Source organism: Sceloporus undulatus, chromosome 3, assembly GCF_019175285.1.
Source record: "Sceloporus undulatus isolate JIND9_A2432 ecotype Alabama chromosome 3, SceUnd_v1.1, whole genome shotgun sequence".
Lineage (NCBI taxonomy): Eukaryota > Metazoa > Chordata > Lepidosauria > Squamata > Phrynosomatidae > Sceloporus > Sceloporus undulatus.
In genome coordinates, this window is record NC_056524.1 from 211,571,295 (window position 1) to 211,592,267 (window position 20,973).

Sequence of the window (20,973 nt, forward strand, 5' to 3'; positions counted from 1 at the left end):
AGCTATGGGTAAGCAGACAGGATTGTGCTGTGGAGTTGGATGCTTCCTTGCTTAAGCACATAGAACCAGAGAGTTGGACAGTGTTTTGCAGAGTCTGCAATATAGACTATAAATCCCATCCTACTGACCATGGGTATACTGTCTGAACAAGTATTAACTATGTTTACTGGTAACTGAGATTTTGAAACAGTTTCAAATCCTAGTTAGGAATAAACAGTGTTTAATGTAACAATAATCATATTACTAGCTTACTGTGCTAAAGATCAGGAGGGGAAGGACAGGGTGAATTTGTACAAAAACACAGGAATGAATACATTGTGGTTAAGAGTTTTGGAAGTATTAAAATATTAGAATGTTCCTGCAAACCATAATATAAAATTTTGAGCATGTTTTAATTGGCATTGTGTGTGTGTTTTTGCATGTTTGGTGATTTCTACCCCTTCCCTTCCTTTTCTGCTTTTCTCTAAGGAAACTGTGTGGGTCAGTAACGTGGATGTGCAGAAGCTACTTCAGCCTTATAATGTCACCTGTAACTTTGCTGAGAACTTAACTTCAGCCTGAGAAATTCCTGTAATCTGTGCCATCCTGTTTCATACAGTCCCATCTCATAGTTGTCCTTTTTCTGCAGTGCTCTATGCCCCGGTCTCTGTGGCTGGGCTGTTCCAGCCTGGCGGACAGCATGCCCTCGCTGCGATGCCTCTATAACCCAGGGACTGGCGCACTCACAGCTTTCCAGGTACTCTCTCACTCTGTCTCTCTTGAGTGTGTCTGCTGCCTGTGTTTTTGCTTGCTTTCATTAACTCTTATCCTATTATTATTACTATTATTTGTTTCATAGTTGTGAATTCTTCATGTCATTCAAACTGTTAGCTTCCATCTTCATCTTGCACACATCAAGAGATGATCAGTAATGCAAAAATGTCAAATCGAACTGGAAAGTTTTTTGCTCACGCTGATCAGAATGCTTGGCCCCAAAAAGGAAATAACAACTAGTTTGTGAGCTTTTGATTTGGATTTATTTAGACTAGCAGCTATTGCTTTAATATTTTATATTTGGAGGGGGAATGTATTAGATTATTAAACTGGGGATAATAATACCACAAGTGTTGGTGCCTTGCATTTAAGCTAGTAGAGATTCTGGCTTGTTTCTTGTGCCATGTGTGTGATACCCTTTTCCAGCCAGCCATATGTAAAATGGCAATATTATGGAAGAAAGGAAGGGGCAGGCAGATAAATTGAGTATAGTACAGTCACATGTGGTGGTGTTTTGATTTTCCTCTAGTTCTTCCCTCTCCACCCTCAATTGTGTACTTCTAGGAACATTTCTTGGGTCTGAGGCATGAGGGGTCTGTGTCTCCACAAGTCTATAATGCCACCTTTCCTTTACTTTTTTTATGTGGTATTATTCTGAAAACAGCAGTTGGAAAATTTATTTTATAGTGTCATTAAAATGTTGACCAAGTAGCTGATCAAGAAAGTGAGCTCCAGATTAAGTTTTAAGATCTGAGCACTCATCTACCAAGAGAAGGGAATGTTACAAATGGAGGTTAGACTGTCTTTCTGAGTAGAAAGTGTATATGGTTATTTAATTCATTTATGATATATTAACAATTTCTTATGAATTTATGAGAAAGTTTTATAGTGGGTCCTTTGTATCCGCTGGGGTTTAGTTCCAGGACTCCATGTTGATACCAAAATCCATGGCTGCTCAAGTCCCATTATATACAACAGTAGAGTAAAAATGGTGTCCCATATAAAAATGGCAAAATCAAGGTTTGCTTTTTAGAGGGGAAAGTTTGGGAATATTTTAAAGCCATGGATGGTTGAATCTGTGGATGCAGAATCATGGCCGGCAGTATTTGTTTAGGGCAGGAATGGGCAACTTATGGCCTTCCAGATGTTGTTGGATTACAGCTACCATGATCCCTTATTGGCTACTACAGTAGGCCACCAACATTTGTAGGCCACAAGTGCTTTCCTCTGAACTAGAGTTATGCACTCCCAGCTCAAGTCTTGTAGGATTCAAATTTCATTGATGGAGAGAGATTGACTGTTGGTCAAGAGACTACATAGACATAGATGTGTTGCATCTCTCTGAGAATGTCAGTTAATAAACTCTCATTCTGAATAATTACAGGTTTTTTTTTACTGACCATATTGTGATATTGTGCACTATAATGGAGTTCTATAATGCTTTATATTACATATATCAGTAATAATATGACTGCATACTTTGTCTCAATAATTAATCAAGTGGAGATTTCAGTCAAGAAGTCAGAAGAAGATTAGGACTTGAAAGGGCAGCGATGAAGTAACTAGACTAGATCCCGAAGTGTAAAAATATGTCACCGAATACTAAAGTCAGGATCATCCATGATACAGTATTTCCAGTTTCTATGTATGGTTCTGAAAGTTGAACAGGGAAGAAAGCTGATAGTAAGATCAACCTATTTGAAATGTGGGGTTGGAGAAGAGTTCTACAGATACCCCAGACTGCCCATGGACTGAGGAGCACCGCAGCGCAACTGCGCAGTTGCGCAGCTTTTACCGGGTTAGGGAGGCTGGGTTTTGCCCTTAGAGCAGAGGATGCCTGGGGTGGCTAACCTCTGCTCTTTAAATTGTCACAGAGGGGTGGGGGGGAGGTTATGGATGTGGGGGATGCATGGGCTAGGGAGGAAAGGGATAACATCGTTACGAGCAGAGCTCCCATTGAGGTAGTGTGGGGCAGGGGGAGGTATGGCGGTGGGAGAAGGGACTTGCGTTCCAGGGGAAGGAGAGATCGATGCATCATATCTATCTCCCCTTTCTGTCCCCCTCCCAACCAAAGGGACCTGAGGGTTGCTCCAACCGTGCCACAAACCCTGTCGCTGCTCCTGTGCAACGCCAGGTCGATCAACAACAAGACCCACATCCTCCACGACCTGGTGGAGGACAGTAATTGCGACCTGGCTTGCATTACCGAGACCTGGCTTGGGCCTGAAGGTGATGCTGTGTGGGCTCAGGCCCTGCCTGCCGGGTTCTCGGTGAAGGACCAGCCCAGGTTAGGTGGGCAGGGGGGGGGGGTGGCGGCCTTGATACATAGGAACACCGTGTCCCTCACCAGGAAACACATCCGACAGACGTCCTATATTGAGTGTATTTACCTGACCCCAAAGGCTAGGGATTCTGTTAGTGTATTGGCCACCCCGTGCGCTAGCGGACTCCCTTAACGAGCTGACACAGCTGGTCGCTGAACTGATGTTGGAGACGCCCAGGCTTCTTGTCCTGGGTGACTTCAACATCTCCCTCACGGCCAGCTATGTTCCATCCGGTGCGGCTCGGGAATTCATGGAGACCATGGCGGCCATCGGCCTGTCCCAGCTGATAGAGGGTCCTACGCATTGTGCGGGTAATACTCTCGATTTGGTCTTCTGTTCGGATGCGGAAAATCCGTGGGCGGAAATAACTAATATTTCCCCCCTGTCATGGACGGATCATTTCCTCGTGGAGGCTAAAATCAAGGTCTCTACCCAGATCCCCCCCGGGGGTGGCGGACCAGTTAGGATGGTCCACCCTCGAAGGCTGATGGAACCCAAAAGGTTTCAGGAAGCCTTAGAGGGGCTCATGGTTGGAAGCGACGGCGACTCTGTTGATGCCCTCACCGGTATTTGGAATACCGGTCTCTCAAGGGCTATACACAGTATCGCTCCCAAGCGCCCTCTCAGGCCTGCTTCCAAGCGTAAGCCCTGGTATACGGAAGATCTCCGGGCAAGGAAGCGGGAACTGAGATGGCTAGAGTACCGTTGGCGGAAACACCTTTGCTTAGACGACAAGGCTCTCCTAGACCAACTGTTAGAGGACTACGGAGAGGCGATACGAGCAGCAAAGAATTCGTTCTATGGTGCTCGTGTCGCGTCCGCGGAGTCGCGTCCAGCAGAGTTGTTCAGGGTGGTCAGGGAGCTGACTCAGCTCCCTCCTGCCCTGAACCAGATCCTTGAACCTTCTAAGGCCTGCTGCGACAAATTTAACGACTTTTTCGTGGATAAAACCTCTCGGATAAGCGAAGGTCTTGACGCCAACGTTCAAGCAGAACCTAGGGTAGAGGCGTCCAGAGCCTCCGTGGACTCCATTAAACTGGATCAGTTTGAGTTGGTGAGTACCGATGATGTGGACAAGATCCTCGGAAGTGTTCGGAAGACAGCCTGCTCTCTCGATCCCTGTCCCTCATGGTTAGCGGCCCAGGGGGGACTGGCAGTAACTTTATTGTTACGCTGGATTATTAATACATCTTTGAGGGATGGGCAATTTCCATCAGAATTAAAATTGGCCACAGTAAAACCTTTATTAAAAAAGCCCTCCCTCGACCCCCTGGTACATAACAATTATCGGCCAGTTTCGCTGCTGCCATTTTTGGGTAAGGTGATCGAGAGGGCAGTTGCAATCCAGCTTCAGGCGGTCTTGGATGAAACGGATTATCAAGACCCATTTCAAACTGGCTTCCGGGCGGGTTAAGGGGTTGAGACGGCCATGGTCGCCTTGGTCGATGATCTCCGTCTGGGCATCGACAGGGGAAGCGTGTCCCTGCTGGTGCTCTTGGACATCTCAGCGGCTTTCGATACCATCGATCATGGTATCCTTCTGGGGCGCCTGGCAGGGGTGGGAATTGGGGGCACTGCGCTCCAGTGGTTCCGGTCCTACCTCTCCGGGAGGTCCCAGATGGTGCAGCTGGGAGACGTGTGCTCCGATGAGCGGGCCCTTACAACTAGGGTCCCTCAGGGAGCCATTCTGTCTCCCATGCTATTTAACATTTACATGAAACCGCTGGGAGAGATCATCCGGAGACATGGGGCGCGGGGTTATCAGTACGCTGATGACACCCAAATCATCTTCTCTATGTCTCCGACTGATGCAGTGACTGAGGACGGCGTCTCTCCTCTCGTGGCCTGTCTAGAGTCAGTAATGGGCTGGATGAGGGAAAACCGACTCAAGCTGAATCCAGAGAAAACGGAGGTACTTGTGATAGGTTCCCCTGGTCCAGGAATGGCGGTGGTTCCACCTGTCCTGAATGGGGTCACGCTCCCTGTGAAGGACTCCGTGCGCAGTCTGGGGGTGCTTCTTGACTCGTCGCTTCACCTGACTGCTCAGGTGAATGCGACGGTCAAGAGCACCTGCTATCAGCTTCGGCTTATTCGCCAGCTGCGCCCATACCTGGCCCAGAGGGACCTTGAAACTGTAGTACATGCTCTGGTAACCTCGAGATTGGATTTCTGCAATGTACTCTACATGGGGCAACCCTTATACCAAACCCGGAAGCTACAAATGGTGCAGAATATGGCAGCCAGGCTGGTCACTGGCATCTCCAGGGCCAGCCATATAACACCGGTGATGAAAGATCTTCATTGGCTGCCTATTCGCTTCCGGGCCCAATATAAGGTGTTGGTGATTACCTATAAAGCCCTAAATGGCTTGGGCCCAGGATACCTGAAGGACCGCCTCTCCCCGTACATTCCGTCCCGCACCCTCAGAACATCTGGGCAGCAATTACTGAAGGTGCCTGGGGCCAGGCTCACCTCCACTACGAGGAGGACATTCTCCATCGCCGCCCCGGCCCTTTGGAACATGCTGCCCACTGAGCTCCGCTCGGCTACCTCCCTGGCCCAATTCAAAAAGGATCTAAAGACCTTTTTATTCCAGCAGGCATTCCCCGCTTAAAATCCTGTGGGCCTCCCTCCTCTCCTGTGGCAAAGAGGATGGGCTAATGGGGCTTTTAGTCTGTTTAATTTTTTATTGTATAATGTATATGTGATTTTTGATTTTATTATTGTATTGTATTGTATTGTATTGTATTGTTTTTATCTACTGCTGTAAGCCGCCCTGATCTTGGGAAGGAGCGGGATACAAATAAAAAGTTTATTTATTTATTATTATTTATTAATAATATTTTATTTGTATACCGCTATTCCTGGGTAGATCATAGCGGTTCACAACATAAAAAAATAATACAGTGAAATAACAACATATATCCCCAGTAACATCCAACAATCTTCCCGCACCAATTAAAACTTCAGAATACAACCTAAAACATTACCGTATATTCCGGCGTACAAGACTACTTTCTGACCCTCTAAAACGGGGTCAAAAGTTGGGGGGGGGGGCGTCTTGTACGCCGGTAAGAGCACTTACTTGGTTGTCCTGCCAGCTTCCAAAGCCCTCCGGAGCCCTTTGGAAGCCGGCGTTTGTGGGCATCAGGCCCCCTAAACTTGGCCTATAGTAGGCCAGGACACTGCCTGCATGCAAGGGAGGCTTTGCAGGCCTCAGCAAAGGCCTGAGGAAAATAAAAATAAAAAATGAGAGAGAGAGAGGGAGGGAGAGAGAGAGAGGGAGAGAGAGGGAGAGAGAGAAGGAGGAAGGGAGATAGACAGAGAGAGAGGGAGGGAGAGAGAGAGAGAAATAGATAGATAGATAGATAGATAGATAGATAGATAGATAGATAGATATAGAGAGGGAGGGAGGGAGATAGAGAGAGAGAGAAATAGATAGAGACAGATAGATAGATGAGAGAGAAATAGAGAGAGAGGGAGATAGATAGAGAAATAGAGAGAGAGGGAGAGAGAGAGGGAGAGAGAGGGAGGGAGATAGAGAGAGAGGGGGAGAGAGAGGGGGGAGGGAGATAGAGAGGGAGAGAGGGAGGGGGAGGGAAAGAGAGAAATAGAGAGAGAGAGAGAGAGAGAGAGAGAGAGAGAGAGGGGGAGAGAGAGAAAGAGAGAGGGAGGGAGGGAGGGAGACAGAGAGAGAGAGAGGAAGATAGATAGACAGATAGAGAGAGAGAGAGAAATAGATAGATAGATAGATGGAGAGATAGAGAGATAAATAGAGAGAGGGAGGGAGATAGAGAGGGAGATAGATAGAGAAATAGATCGAGATAGATAGATAGATAGATAGATAGATAGATAGATAGATAGATAGATGAGAGAGAGAAATACATAGAGAGAGGGAGGGAGGGAGGTAGAGAGAGAGAGAAATAGAGATAGATAGATAGATAGATAGATAGATAGATAGATAGATAGATAGATAGATAGATAAGCAAGCAAGCAAGCAAGCAAGCAAAGCAAGCAAGCCAAGATTAGAGAACCAGTTGGGGTAAATGCAGTGATGTTTTTTAAATTTTTATTTGATGTGCATTGGAAGAGGGGTGGTCTTATACGGCAAGTATATCCCAAACTCTATATTTTAACTGGAAAAGTTGGGGGTCGTCTTATATGCCCAGTCGTCTTATACACCGAAAAATACAGTACATCATAAAACCATTAAAGAACCCCCAAATCAAGCTTGGATTCTCTGTAGAAGCCAATATGACTAAATTGAGACTGCTGTACTTTGGACACATCATGAGAAGATAGGACTCGGTGGAAAAGACAATTATGCTTGGTAAAGTAGAATGTGGTAGGAAATGGGAAGACTGCATTCAAGATGGATAAATTCAATCAAGGAAGCCACAGTTACAAGTGTGCATGACTGAGCAAGATGGTTGACAATAGGGTGACTTGGAAGCTTCTCATTTATAGTGTCACCATAAGTTAAAGTTGATTTGGTGGCAGTTAACAGCAACAATGATCACATAAACATTTCTGCCCACTTAGACTGAAAAATGTGCTGCTTTCTTGGAGAACAGAATTTCTTACAAGGATATGCCCATTCAGGAGGTCCATCTTAGAAAAAGCTGATTGCGCTGAGTGTGCTAAGTTTTTTATTTGGGTTTTTTGTTTTTGTTTTTGAGAAGCATGTTTATTGTGAAACACCATTAAATGAAATGTGGCCTTTGAAAAACTGCCAGTTTGGCCACTTTATTTGCCAAAACCTATAGATTTTTCTGCCTTAAGCCTTTTCATTATTCAATTAATATAGAGAAATTATATCCTGATCTACTTTCCTCTATCTGAAGTCACTTTTTTGAAACACTGAACTAGAGATGTGTGTGAAATAGTGTGTGACTATTTTATGATAGATATAAGGAGGATGTACCCACATGAGAAAGAGATGTGGTGTACTGCTTCAGAAAAATGAATAATTTTATAGAAATAACCAGTACAGTGGTACCTCGGGATACGAAATACCCAGGTTACGAAATTTTCGGGATACGAAAAAATCCCATAGGAAAACATTGTTCCGGGTTACGAATGTTTTTTCGGGTTACGAAAAAACTTTTGGTGCTTTTTTCGGCTTTTTCGCACGGAATCGCGGCTTTTCCCCATTAGCGCCTATGGCAATTCGGCTTACGAAGGCTTTTCGGGTTACGAACGGTGCCACGGAACGAATTAATTTCGTAACCCGAGGCACCACTGTACCTTGTAAAATCTATTGGTAGGTAATCCAACATATTCCTAAAGTTCATGAATCATTGTGACAGTCAGCTGGATAATCCATAGGTTTGTGGCCAAGAACCTATGATTTGACTTAATTTTAAATCTAGCTTCTTGCCTTGACTGGTACAAAAAATCTATGCATCATAGATGCTTGTGTAGCAGTTCTTTCTTTTTGAACTGTTATTTCACATTGATGGACTGTAAAGGGCCCTTTCAGTCATCCAGGCATTTGGTACAACTTCAGAGGATGGAGGGAAGAGAATATTATAATTTTTTTCATATTCAAAACTACAGAAAAGCAATGTTTCCCTTGACTTATTTCATAATTCAGAAAGGTGATTGGTAAGAACTCTTCTAACTAAACTAAAACTAACTAAATATAAATAAATATTTATATATTTGTATATAAATAAATAAATAAAAGTTAATAATAATAATAATTGGTTGGCTTGTTTGGCTTACATTTTGATATCCACTTGCCTCATTCGCATTTCTCAAATATCTGCACAAACTGGATTCACTCACATTCTAAAACTGCTTTTTTTCTGAATGTTGCATACAACTTTTTTTTTAAAATGCACATTATCTATCTAGCTATCTACTTGTCTAAAAGAAGTCCATATGCATTTTAGGGTTATGTGATAGGTAAACCACTTAGCTAAAAGCGAGCAACCCGTAATAGTACTGTACTCTCACTTTAAGATGGAGGCCTCCCTGTAGCTCCTTGAAATTATTTATAAAGGTTTATAGCACTGATATGGTGACTACCCACACAGAGTGGATAGGCTCTGAGCAGCCCAGGCAAATACCTAAACTCTCAGTTTAGGTATACATTGACACTGAAATGGCAATTTCATATGGAGTGAAGCTCTGTTTGGATAGACAGAACTTTGAGCCTGGAAAATGAGGTTGTCCCCAGAGAAGAGGCTCATGTCAGGAGATCTTCAGAGATGTAGTAGGTACATACTGAGCAATATTACAGCCTGAGGAGAGGTCTTTCTTCCAGTGACTGCTTCTAAATAGTGTTCTCCAAGCTAAAAGACTTCAGATGACCTTCTATGTATCTTAAGTACCTGCCTAGTAAAATTCTTTTCAACAATGTGGGAGTCTCCCAGGCAGAATAAGAGTAAGACGGTGTGGTGGAGTCTCCTTCTTTGGAGGCTTTTTAAAGCAAAGCCTGACTGGCCATCTGTCAGGGTGCTTTGATTCTGTGTTCCTGCATGACAGGGGGTTGGACTGGATGGCCCTTGTGGTCGCTTCCAACTCTAGGATTGTGTGGAACAGCAGGAATTTCCATCAGTGACTGGGATCTTGCCCCCCACATGTTATTGTTTGTTGTTAGCCACCTTAGTGTCAGTCCCAACTCATGGTGACCCTATAGACTCCCTGTCTGTCTGTCTGTCTGTCTGTCTGTCTGTCTCTCTCTCTCTCTCTCTCTCTACTTCAAGACTCTCTATTCTCCACTGCTCTGCTTAGGTCCTGTAAATTCATAATCATGACTACCCTAATAGAGTCCATCCATCTAGTGTGCAGTCTTCCTCTCTTTTTACATCCCACCACCCTTCCTACCATTATTGTCTTTTGAATCATACTTTCTCATGATGTGGCCAAAGTATGACAGCCTCAATTGACCATTTTGGCTTCCAGGGATATTTTAGGCTTGATCTGTTCAAGGACCCATTTGTTTGTCTTTTTGAATGTCTGTGGTATCCAGCAACACATCTCAAATAAATTGACTTTCTTCTTACCCACTTTCATCATTGTCCAGCTGTCACATTATTGCATGGTAATGGAGAATACAGGGGTTTATATGATCCTAACTGTAGCGCTCAGTTGTATACCTTTACTGTTTAAGATCTTATCTATTTCTTTCATACCTGTCCTTCCCAGTCTTATTCTGATTTCTTGACTGTGGTCTCCTTTCTGATCAGTATTTGATGCAAGGTATGGGAATTCTTTTCCTATTTTGATTTCCCCATTATCTCGGTCGAATGAATGTAGATCCTGTGTAGTCATTATTTTTGTTTTCTTTATGTGCAACATGAAGCCTGCACTTGCACATTCTTCTTTGGCCTTTCTAGTAATTGTTACAAGTCCATGATATTTTCCACTAGTAATATGGTGTCATCCACATAACTTAGATTATTGGTATTCCTTCCTCCTATCTGTACTTCATCTTTTTCCAAGTCTAATAAGTTTATCACACTAGGGAGATCCCTCTGGAAAACGGGATTTAAACTAGATGATTCTAATTTCTTTTAGAAAAACCCACAAATGCGGGAGGTTTATCACACTGGATGACCCCTAAAGTGAAATAACGTGAAGTTAAACTGAACACAAAGCAAGGAAAACCAGCAGCTTTTTACTTTTGGGAAGTTTCGAAAGTGAAAAGCTGCTGGTTTTCTCTGCTTTGCATTTGGTTTAACTTCGCATCATTTCACTTTAACTGTGATGTCATCTGATAAACTTCCCGCATTTGCGGGTTTTTCTAAAAAAAATTAGAATCTAGTTTAAATCTCATTTTTCTTCAGGATCTCCCTAGTGTGATAAACTCCTAAGTCTGCTCTTCATGTAGTATCTTGTACATACACCTAGTGCCACCACACCTGAACAAATAGGGCAATCGAATATACCCTTGTCTGACCACTTTGTGAGAATTGAGAACAATTCTATTTCTCCATATTTTATTCTAACACCATCTTCTTGTCCTAAGTACAGATTTCTCATCAGGACTATCAGGTGTGGTGGCATTCCATAGTGTTCCATAGCTTTTCATGACCTATGCAGTCAAAGGCTTTGCTACGGTCTATGAAATACATGCTAATTGTCTTTCGGAATTCCTTGGTGCGCTCCATTAACCATTGTTTGTTTGCTATGTGTCCCCACATCTGACACACTTTTAAAAGTACTCCCTAGAGTTGCTAGGCCCCTAGACTGAGGTGATAATGAAATGTACCAGCCACTGATGATGAAGAGATCAGTAAGAGGAAAGGAAAAAAGAAAAAGAAAAAACAAAGAGGGAAAGGTGACAAGTTTAAATTTTAAAAAATACAACCAAGGAAGAAATGCTGAAAATTTCTAACTCTGAGGCCTAGATGTTCCTTCCCAAACTGCTGTTGATGTCATGGACAGAAAGGAACTGAGGAGATTTAGCAGGAGTCTACTATACAAGTACAGGAGAAGGTGGGGCTTCTGTCAAAACACCGATTCTAGGTCTAGAAAGTTCTCATTCACTTTGCAGAGATTCAGAAGTAAATTTTATGTGTGAGAGTACACAGATGAGTGCTCAAAGAACCACAGTTACTGGTAAGCAGTGTGTTTTTACTATTTATCCTTCTAAGAGTAGAGGAATTGCCATCCTGCCCAAAGAAATTGCTTTAGCCTTGAACATTCACAAACTAGAGGGTTTTTTTGCCTCCTCTTGTGCATATTTCCACTAAGAAAACAGCTGTTGACATACAAGTGTCATAGACTAAGAAGGGATGTTCTATTATGTGTATTTTGGCAGTCCTAATAATATAAAACATCTTTTAAAGAAATTATTTCATGGGTTAACTGTTCTGTTAATATGAAATATGTTCTGCATACAACTCAAAGCTAGGCGCCCTACATGGTGAGAAGATCTGTCAGCATATTAGGGGGGGGGGAGGGCTGTATATTACTGAAATCCATATAGTATTGCCCACTCTGGCTCTGCTCCAGTGGTTCTGGTGAGTTACTTGCAGGTTTATTACAGTGATATGATAAAACCAAATCCTAATTTGGGGGGCTAGGAGCTAAACCCATGGCTTCACCCTCCCCCTTTAGCTGGTGGCTGTCTTGTCCCCCATTTATACATGTACTTAGGTGGCTCCCAACTGTTTACAAGACAGCAGAGGTGAGATCTTTGATTGACAAGTTAGAAATACATTCGATCATTCTCTCTGCCAGTCTCTGGTTCATGCTGTTAAAAATGTCAGCCTCTCCAAGTTTGAATGGCAGCCTGAGGGCCTCCAAAGCTTTTTGTTTTCGGTGATGGAAACACAAATTGGATATGTGCCTGAGTGCACCATCCTGGGCAGTAATTTCATCTTTTAGCTAAGAACCACAAGGTACATGAGCAAAGCACCCTGTAAACAATAATACTTGAGAAAAAAATAAACAAGGTCGTGTTTCTGGTACGTTGATCCACTGGTGTCCTGACCTCTATCACGTTGAACATCTCCTCTCTGATTGTTGCTCCCTCTGGCATTTCAGTGAGAGGGAGAGCTGACATAGGGAATTTACCAAGATTTAAAGTTGCAGTGGTGTTGCTCATTCCTTGTATTGGCAATGAAATATTGAACTGCCAGGATGTGTGACGCTCAGTTTTAAGCAGTGGTCCCCATTTCAAAGAATCCGTACAGATTGTGAGAGTCTTTTTCTTCTCTCCTACCACCTTGCAAACAAAGCAAAACACCGCATAAAGCTACCCCTCACTGATTAAAAGTAACAACTGTGAAGGGCAGAAATGAAATCAGCAGTTTGTTAATCGCACCCAATATACTGTGGTGGATAAGGATTAGCTTTACAAGAGTTTATAGTGCAAAATGAATGTATATATTGCCTGAGGGAGCATATAGTTTAGAAGTGTGTGCTGTGCTATTTAAAAAATGATAAGGGGGGGGGGGAGTTTATACTTCATGTTTTTAACCTCTGAGTGTACTAGGCAGACATGACACATATAAAAAGTATGTCTACATATCAAATCTAGCACTATCATGACAAAAATTGCATCCCTTCCTTCCTGTCCTGTCTTTTTCTCACATCCTTTTATACGACAATTTAATAAGTGAAAGAAACTTCATGGTTATGATTTAGATAACCTCTGGTATGATGCAAGAAACACTAAACGATAGTAGAGATACATATCACCTCTATTTATAGTTCATTGGTCTTGACCGGGGTAGGCAACCTACGGCCCACGGGCCGAATCCGGCCCGGCGAGGCCTTGGGACCGGCCCCAGCCCGGGCCTGCCACTGATTGCCGCTGGGGCCTTTGTCCTCTCGTGCGAGGGGGCAAGGGGGGGCAATTGTCTATAGAAGCCTCAGAAACATGCATTTATATTAACATTTCTTTAAAAAAATCTACAAATTTTTTCACATGTCCTCCATTTTTATAAAAGTGTCCTCCATTTGAAAATCTTGTCCTACATTTGTCCCGGTTTATTTATTTATTTAATTTTTTTTTTAAAAAAAATTAATTAATTTTTTTTTTGCACCCGCCCCCCCCAGTTGTCTGAGGGACAGCAACTCGGCCCCCGGCTCAAAAAGGTTGCCTTCCCCTGGTCTTGACTTTATATTTGTAACTAAGTTTTCTGTATTATTTGCCATTGTATTGTGAGGAAGTTGTATTCTATTTTATTGTTGTATTTTACTGTTTTATTATCATATTTTACTGTATTGTAAGCCGCCTTGATCTTGTGGGAGAGACAGGGTAAAAATAAAATTTCTGTTCTCTTCTATTCCAAGTCCTTTGTATAATTTGTTGTTGCATAAGCTAATGCAATGAAGGTTAGATAAATTCTTTGGGAGCAGGAATTATTTCAGACTGGTTTGATATTCCAAAGTAGATACCATATTGTCAGAAATTTTATAATACAGTTGGCCCTCCATTTGCGTGGGGGATCCGTTCTGGACCCTCCCCATCCCGGTGCAAAAATGGAGGCTCGTGTGTATTAAGCTTCATAGGCTTGAATAGGGTGTGCGCCTGTGTATGAGGCCCAGGCGCGTGCACCATTAGAAATAACAGCAGTCTCCCTTCCACGCATAATCAAGGCCACGGATCTCAGATCCGCAAGTTAGGCGGGGCGACTGTATATGTCTTTGTGTCTAAGGATTTTGTACTTTTTAACCTCCACCTGTCTTCATACCCTTATATGTTTATCATGCTGTTACAAAAATGTTTCATAATAAAAATGGTTTTTCTATCATTAGAACTCCCTACTTCACTTAAAGTATTGACAGATATAATTATAAATGTTCATTATTACAGAGATAGATAATAAGCAATGATTTTTGCTATAGAATAACCTCACTTTCAGCTTGTGTTAATTGCCAGTGTTATCCTATATGCAGTGATCTTTTTGAGAAGTTGTATTCTAAGGCCTTGCTAGTAGTGGACCCTTATCACATTATAACAGAGAACCTCCCTGTGTCTGCCAGAGATGGACTTTCCTCCTTTCCTTGTTAGAAGTAAGAAACATATGCACACCTGTTATGACAAATGACATATGTAGTGCCAACCGGATCGGATACAGGTACTCTTAAAGCTAGCTCCAAATTCCTGAGGACTGTGAACATCTGCTTAGAGGTATTGCAGAGCCCCACAATGCACTAATTGAATTACTCTTTTTCTGGAGATGCAGACTGCACTAATTGAATTAGAACCAGCTATTGTGCATGCCTGTGAATGTGTATATAAGTGTGACATTAGGAAAACCAAAACTGTGAGAATGAAGACACATTAGGAGAGATCATACGTACTGTGCTGCTACCTCATGGTCATTTGCGGTATTGTGTGATAGACAGCAACAGTTTAAGCAGAAGCAAAGCTGCTGACTAGCACAGGTGTTGAATCCATTGATTTAGGTTGTGAGTAAATCCCATTGTTGCTGCTACTGATAAACTTTTGCCTTTGAAAGGAGCCTTACGATGTGTACTTTTTGAGATAGTAGATTAACCTACTCATACAGCTATTTCCCGTTTTAGATGTTCCAGGATCTTTTATATTTCATAATATAGTACATGTGCTACTTTTTTAAACACAGAACTAGATGAACCATTTAGATTTGCCCTATTAATGGGTTTCTTTAAAACTATTGGTTATGATAGAAAAAGAGCTGAATAAATGTATGCATTTACTTTAAATAATCTAATAACTGCAGTTTGAAATAGGAAAGTACTGGTTTCCTTAATGCTATTTCTCAGATTAATGGTTTTGAAGAAACAATTTCTCAAGGACCTGATAGAAACTTCACAATAATTAAGTTCCCTTTAGTCTTTATTTCTAGAGGTTTTACGTTTCAAAGTATACTAGACTGATTTACTTTCTGATTCTGAGTAATGTAAATATATGAAAAGTATGTATAAATTTACACCTCTTTTTCTGTTTGCTACTAGAGGGTAGTTGTTATTTTCTTGTGGCTGGTTTTATAATGTCTTCACTTTGCCTCTGCCCAATATCTGCTCTTTATCTCAGTTTTCACATGAGAAAAAGGCATGTTGGGGAAGAAGGAACCCTTCTTGCCATTATCTGTCTTGCTATATGTATGGAATTTTATGTAGAAAAATATTCACTCATATGATTCCCAGATGACAGTCTGAAATGGTATAGGCTAGTCATGGGTTTACTAGCTTTGTGCACATTTATATGGGTCTAAATGGCCAATGCAGTTCTAGGCTGCATCAATAAAAGTATAGTGTCTAGATCAAGAGAAGTAATAGTGCCACTGTATTCTGCTCTGGTCAGGCCCCACCTGGAATATTGTGTCCAGTTCTGGGCACCACAATTCAAAAAGGACATTGAGAAACTGGAGCGTGTCCAGAGGAGGGCGACTAAAATGGTGAAAGGTCTGGAAACCTTACCCTATGAGGAACGACTCAGAGAGCTGGGGATGTTTAGCCTGGAGAAGAGAAGGTTAAGAGGTGATATGATAGCCCTGTTTAAATATTTGAAAGGATGTCGCAAGCTTGTTTTCTGCTGCTCCAGAGAACAGGACCCGGAACAATGGATGCAAGCTGCAGGAAAAGAGATTCCACCTCAACATTAGGAAGAACTTCCTGACAGTAAGGGCTGTTCGACAGTGGAACAAACTCCCCCGGACTGTAGTGGAGTCTCCTTTCTTGGAGGTCTTTAAGCAGAGGCTAGATGGCCATCTTTTGGGGATGCTTTGATTTGGATTTCCTGCATGGCAGGGGGTTGGACTGGATGGCCCTTGTGGTCTCTTCCAACTCTATGATTCTATGAAACACCATGAAAGTCAATCTAGATTAAGTACACTTTGCATGAAGTTGAGATATCTATCTGCTGCCAAATGCTGAGAGACTTTCAGAATGTGGTAGCTGTCATTTTATTGTGAGAATCCAAAAATATCTAACTTTCAGGTGGCTCATCTATATAAAATTCATTTTAATGAATTGCTATACTTCATTTATTCTTAGCATCCAAATATTGCTTCAACTGCATACTATTTTTCTTCTTCAGATTTTGTATCAGTGGCGGTTTACAGACCGCCAAATAGTACGTATACAATACGTACTAGGGTTAGGAAAGGGCGGTGCTTCCGCACCCCCCTAACCCTAGTACGTATTGAATACGTACAAGATGGCGGCGCCCTGTTCATACGGGCGCCGCCATCTTTACGTACTGGACGCACAGCGTCCAGACGTGTCGCGCCGCTTGTGACGTAGCGAGCGCGCCCCTGGCGCCTCGCTACGTCGCAAATGCGACGCTAAAAGAAGCTCCATTTTGGAGCTTCTTTTTTCGGTCCGCGCGGGAGTCGGGCCGTCTGAAGGCTCCGGCTCCCCCGCGGACTTACTGGCGGCGGCGGCAGACCGCCGCAAAGCGGTGGTCTGTACCCCGCCATTGGTCCAAAACATATTGCAAAAATAATCCTTCTTGAGACTGCTTAATGCTAAGGAATCATGGGAATTGTAGTTTATTGTGGCATGAGAGCTCTCTGCCAGAGAAGGCTATAAATGCTCACAAAATTACTGAGAATTCCCTAGTATTAAGGCAGGGCAGTTAAATCTGTTTCAGGCTGGATTATTTCTGCAGTGTGTTTTGGACCTTCGGCCCCATACAGACAGGCCAAAATAAAGCTGCTTCAGGTCACTTTGGAGGTAAGCTGTTTAAATGATGCATACGTCCTAAGAGTCTGGAAGCTGTGCCAAAGCCCCAATCCAGTCCTAAGTACTGGAGCGCAGCTTTGGTGCAGCTTCCAAACTCTTAGGACACATGCATAATTTAAACAGCATACCTCCAAAGTGACCTGAAGCAGCCTTATTTTGGTACTGTAGTCTGTGGTTGCTATCTACTTCATGGATGAGAATTTTCCTGAATACTCGTGTGTACCTAAGCTGAAATGGCAATTTGCTAAGCCAAAGTAATAGTGTAGTGGAGTTTTTTTTTTAAAAGAAAGGTTGGAGAACTATTTATAGTATTATGCCTCAATAATATACTATTTAATTCTGTACAACCTACAGATGAAACATGAATTGTAAAGTTGCAGCATCTCACTACTTTGCCATTTGACAGAAAAACAGATCAGTAAGACATTTTCTGAAGGGAGCCTCACTGTCCCTGCTGGTTGGAATTTATAGAAAATATAGTTGGTAGCAAGTCCAAGTTACCTTAATGCCTGCAGGGTAGTGTTATCTTATAAGAGGTAAAGAATCCATTTCATACACCATGCAAAAAGCATTTTAAAATATTCTGTTTCTGAACCTAAAGTGTCCTGGGACTAGTTCTTGATATAAAAATTCATGGAAACCTGTCCTTCTCCCCCATGAATGTGGTAATGCCTTGCCTTAGTGCTGTAATGTTAGAATTCACATTGGCCAGGTTGTTCTGTAAATTAAACACTGACAGCTCCCCTCAGGGGAACAGCCAATGTATTTATGATGATGTGCTGATTACACAAAATACACTGCAAGCAGAAAACAGCTGCAGAGAACAGACCTCTTAAAAGAATACAATTACAAATAGCACCCTTAGTATTTCTAGTGGTGAGGGTAAAATACAGCATGTTAATGTAAGGATTTTTATTTTTTGAAAAGGTGGCTTTGAAAAAGAAGGGAAATCTGATGGAGGAAAGACTTAGAGTACAACTGGATGTTGCATATATGACCTATATCCAAGTTTGTGTTTGTTTGTTGCCCATACTGTATTATTTATTTAACTTTAGGTTTCCAGCTAATTCCAGGCAGCTTCCAGAAGAAGCTCAGTCCTTTCTTCGGTTATTCACAGCCAATGGCTTGATTGGAAGAGGTGCCATCTTGTGTCTGCAGGATGAGCTACCTTCCCATGTAGACTACAAGCCACTAATGAATTCACTACATTGCTTGAATCATGTACTCCCAGAGAAATTTGGAATGCCATTGCTGGCCTTGAACACCATTACATATGATAGGTGTGGGAAGAACCACCTTCTATTCTGGATTACAGCTGATGTTATTTCATATCTTTGCATGTGTGAGTATGTACCCAGAGACAACATACTGGATGTCTAGTCTGCTTTTTCTCTGCTCCTTCCCTGGGTGGTGGTGGCAATTTGCTAATTCAGTTTATACCCCTCTCTTCCTCACAAGAGTGGCAAAATGACAAATAAGCATTTACTGTAGCAGGGGTGCAACCCTGGATCTCAATTTTTCAGCCACTGAAGGCCCCTAGAAAACCTTGGACCCAACTGTAGTGGCTTCGGTCCCCTATCTCCAGCCCCAGAAAAATGTCAAAAACTTGACAGGAATTTAAAGTGACATGATATCACTTCCTGCTGCACCATGAGTGAGAGTGCAGCCTGTTAGGGCAATAGTCCCACTAGTTACATTTTTCTCAATCTCCTGTGCTGTAAGGTTAGTAAAGAAATGAGGCTGGATTAATCATTCTATCTTTTAAAAATTCTTTGAGTTAATAGTAACTCTTTTGCATAGCACAACTAATACAATGTCATACACCTGTAGTACTCTTTAAATGTATATACAGTATAGTTTCCTCATCACTGTATACATCTAAGAAAGTTGGGAACTTAACAAAAGCTTGTGTCAGGTTTTATTAGATCCACACAGGTCACAAAACATTCATTTGAAGGAAGCTATTATCTGTAAAAGCTCATGTCATGCTGTATGAATATTACGTTTAAGGTGCTGCACAGTTCTTTGTGAGTTTTGCTGGAACAGACTAAATTGATAACTTCTCTGGAATATTCACATGTATTTTACATAAAAGCTGAAGAAGTCCAGTTTCAGCAGTCCTATGGAAGGCCCTTCCTATTTGTGTGTATGTATGTTCCTTCAAGTTGCCTATCGACTTAAGGCGACCCAGTGAATTTCATAGTGTTTTCTTATTTATCAGAGGTTTAAATTTAGTTGTGTTCGTTTTTTTTGTGTGTTTGTGTTATAAATGTATATAGTGTATTTTATATGTTGTTTTTTAATTTAATAAAATTTATTTAAAAATAAAAATAAATTTAGTTATGAAAGAGTAAAAAAAAAGAAAGAAACAAGATTGAAAAAAATGAGTTTGGCTCAACCAAAGTGATCATGATAGAAACTTGTACAAGAAGTCCTCTTCTAAATGTCCAGTCATCCAAGAATTCTCTGATTGTGTTAATGCTTAGAGAAGCATTTTTGGAAATTATGAGTGAAAGAAAAACACAAGAGAGGGAGAACTAAGTGTGGTGCAATTAAGAACATGAAATAAATTAGGCATACATTAGGTAGCATATTACATGATTCTTTAAGGCTTTTTAAAAACAAACAAACACAATAACTGCTACATATATGCAAAGTATACAGTTGTAAAAGTCTTGTAGTCTTAAATTATCTGGGTGCATGTTTTTGTCATTTAGCAAAACAGGAGTCAAGGTGGGGAAATAAAGTGGGAAATAACACCTTCAGCAGAGAATAAAACCATCTGTGACAAACAGAAGAAAGATTATGTGTATTTTTTTAGAAATAGAATGGAGATTTCAGCATTTTTTTGCTTGAGTGCAAAATAGTCAGGTTCATAGAGAAGTACAGAAAATGATTAATGGGCCATAGTAATCTAATATTTAGTCAGACTTTGTAAGTAAAATTTTTGCAATAAGGGTGCCAGAGTTTTTTTTAAAAAGTTTAATCCCAAAGTAATTAGCCACCATGAAACAGTGTTTTAAATTAATTAAATTAATAAGCTGAATCTAACCATGCTTTTGCTGTAGCAGAAAGTGCTTTTATGAGATGTTCATTTTTAAAAGACATTCCTGTCTCCATCAAGGTTCTCATAATTATGTCCCATTCTGTTCCAGGGGCTTCTCCAACCATTGAGATACTTTTTGAGGAGGGGAGACTTAAATGGCTGGGGAAACTAAGCTAGCCTTAAGGCTGTTAGCTCAAATTATTAAGCTTTTGACTTGAGGTCCTGATGAAGAGAGGACCAGTGCCATAGTTGCCCTTCTCATCCTATTTTAGTCATTAAGTGCTGTAAGTTAATTAATGATTGCGTTCAGAAATAAGTCATCTCCTTGTTGTGCTATTGAACCACCATTTATAAAACATGTGTCAAGCACTAGTTTCTTTTTAGAAGTATAGGAAAATGAGCTTAAATTTTATGACACATTTTTTAACATTCAAGTGAAATAACCATTCTGCCATGTTCCAGTCACAAACAGCTCTGACTCCCTGAAACAAAACAAAACAAAATCAGTTTTCTGATCTGCATGTCCATAGGGAGTTGTAATTAGCGCCTATTGGCCTTTTCATTTTCAAGACTGCATTGAAACTTCTGACTTTGTCTTACTCTGATGTTTATCCCATGTGGCAAACCAGAGTCCTGCATAATCACCTCACTTTAATCAATAGAATAATTGATAAACCAGCTAAGATTTAAACTGATTACCTTCCCAGTTGAACT

General features: G+C 41.6%; 1 protein-coding gene across 7 annotated transcripts in view; it reads left to right on the forward strand.

Annotated features, from left to right (window-relative positions):
* BTRC (beta-transducin repeat containing E3 ubiquitin protein ligase) overlaps positions 1-20,973 on the forward strand; it is a 207,816-nt gene that overhangs the window by 51,053 nt on the left and 135,790 nt on the right. For 3 of the 7 annotated variants that reach the window (XM_042456505.1, XM_042456506.1, XM_042456507.1), the window contains one exon: positions 629-736. The exons of the other annotated variants lie outside the window; for them this stretch is intronic. In XM_042456505.1, the coding sequence (XP_042312439.1) occupies positions 629-736 (108 nt within the window). The remainder of the gene's footprint in view (positions 1-628; positions 737-20,973) is intronic. 7 annotated transcript variants of the gene reach the window in all.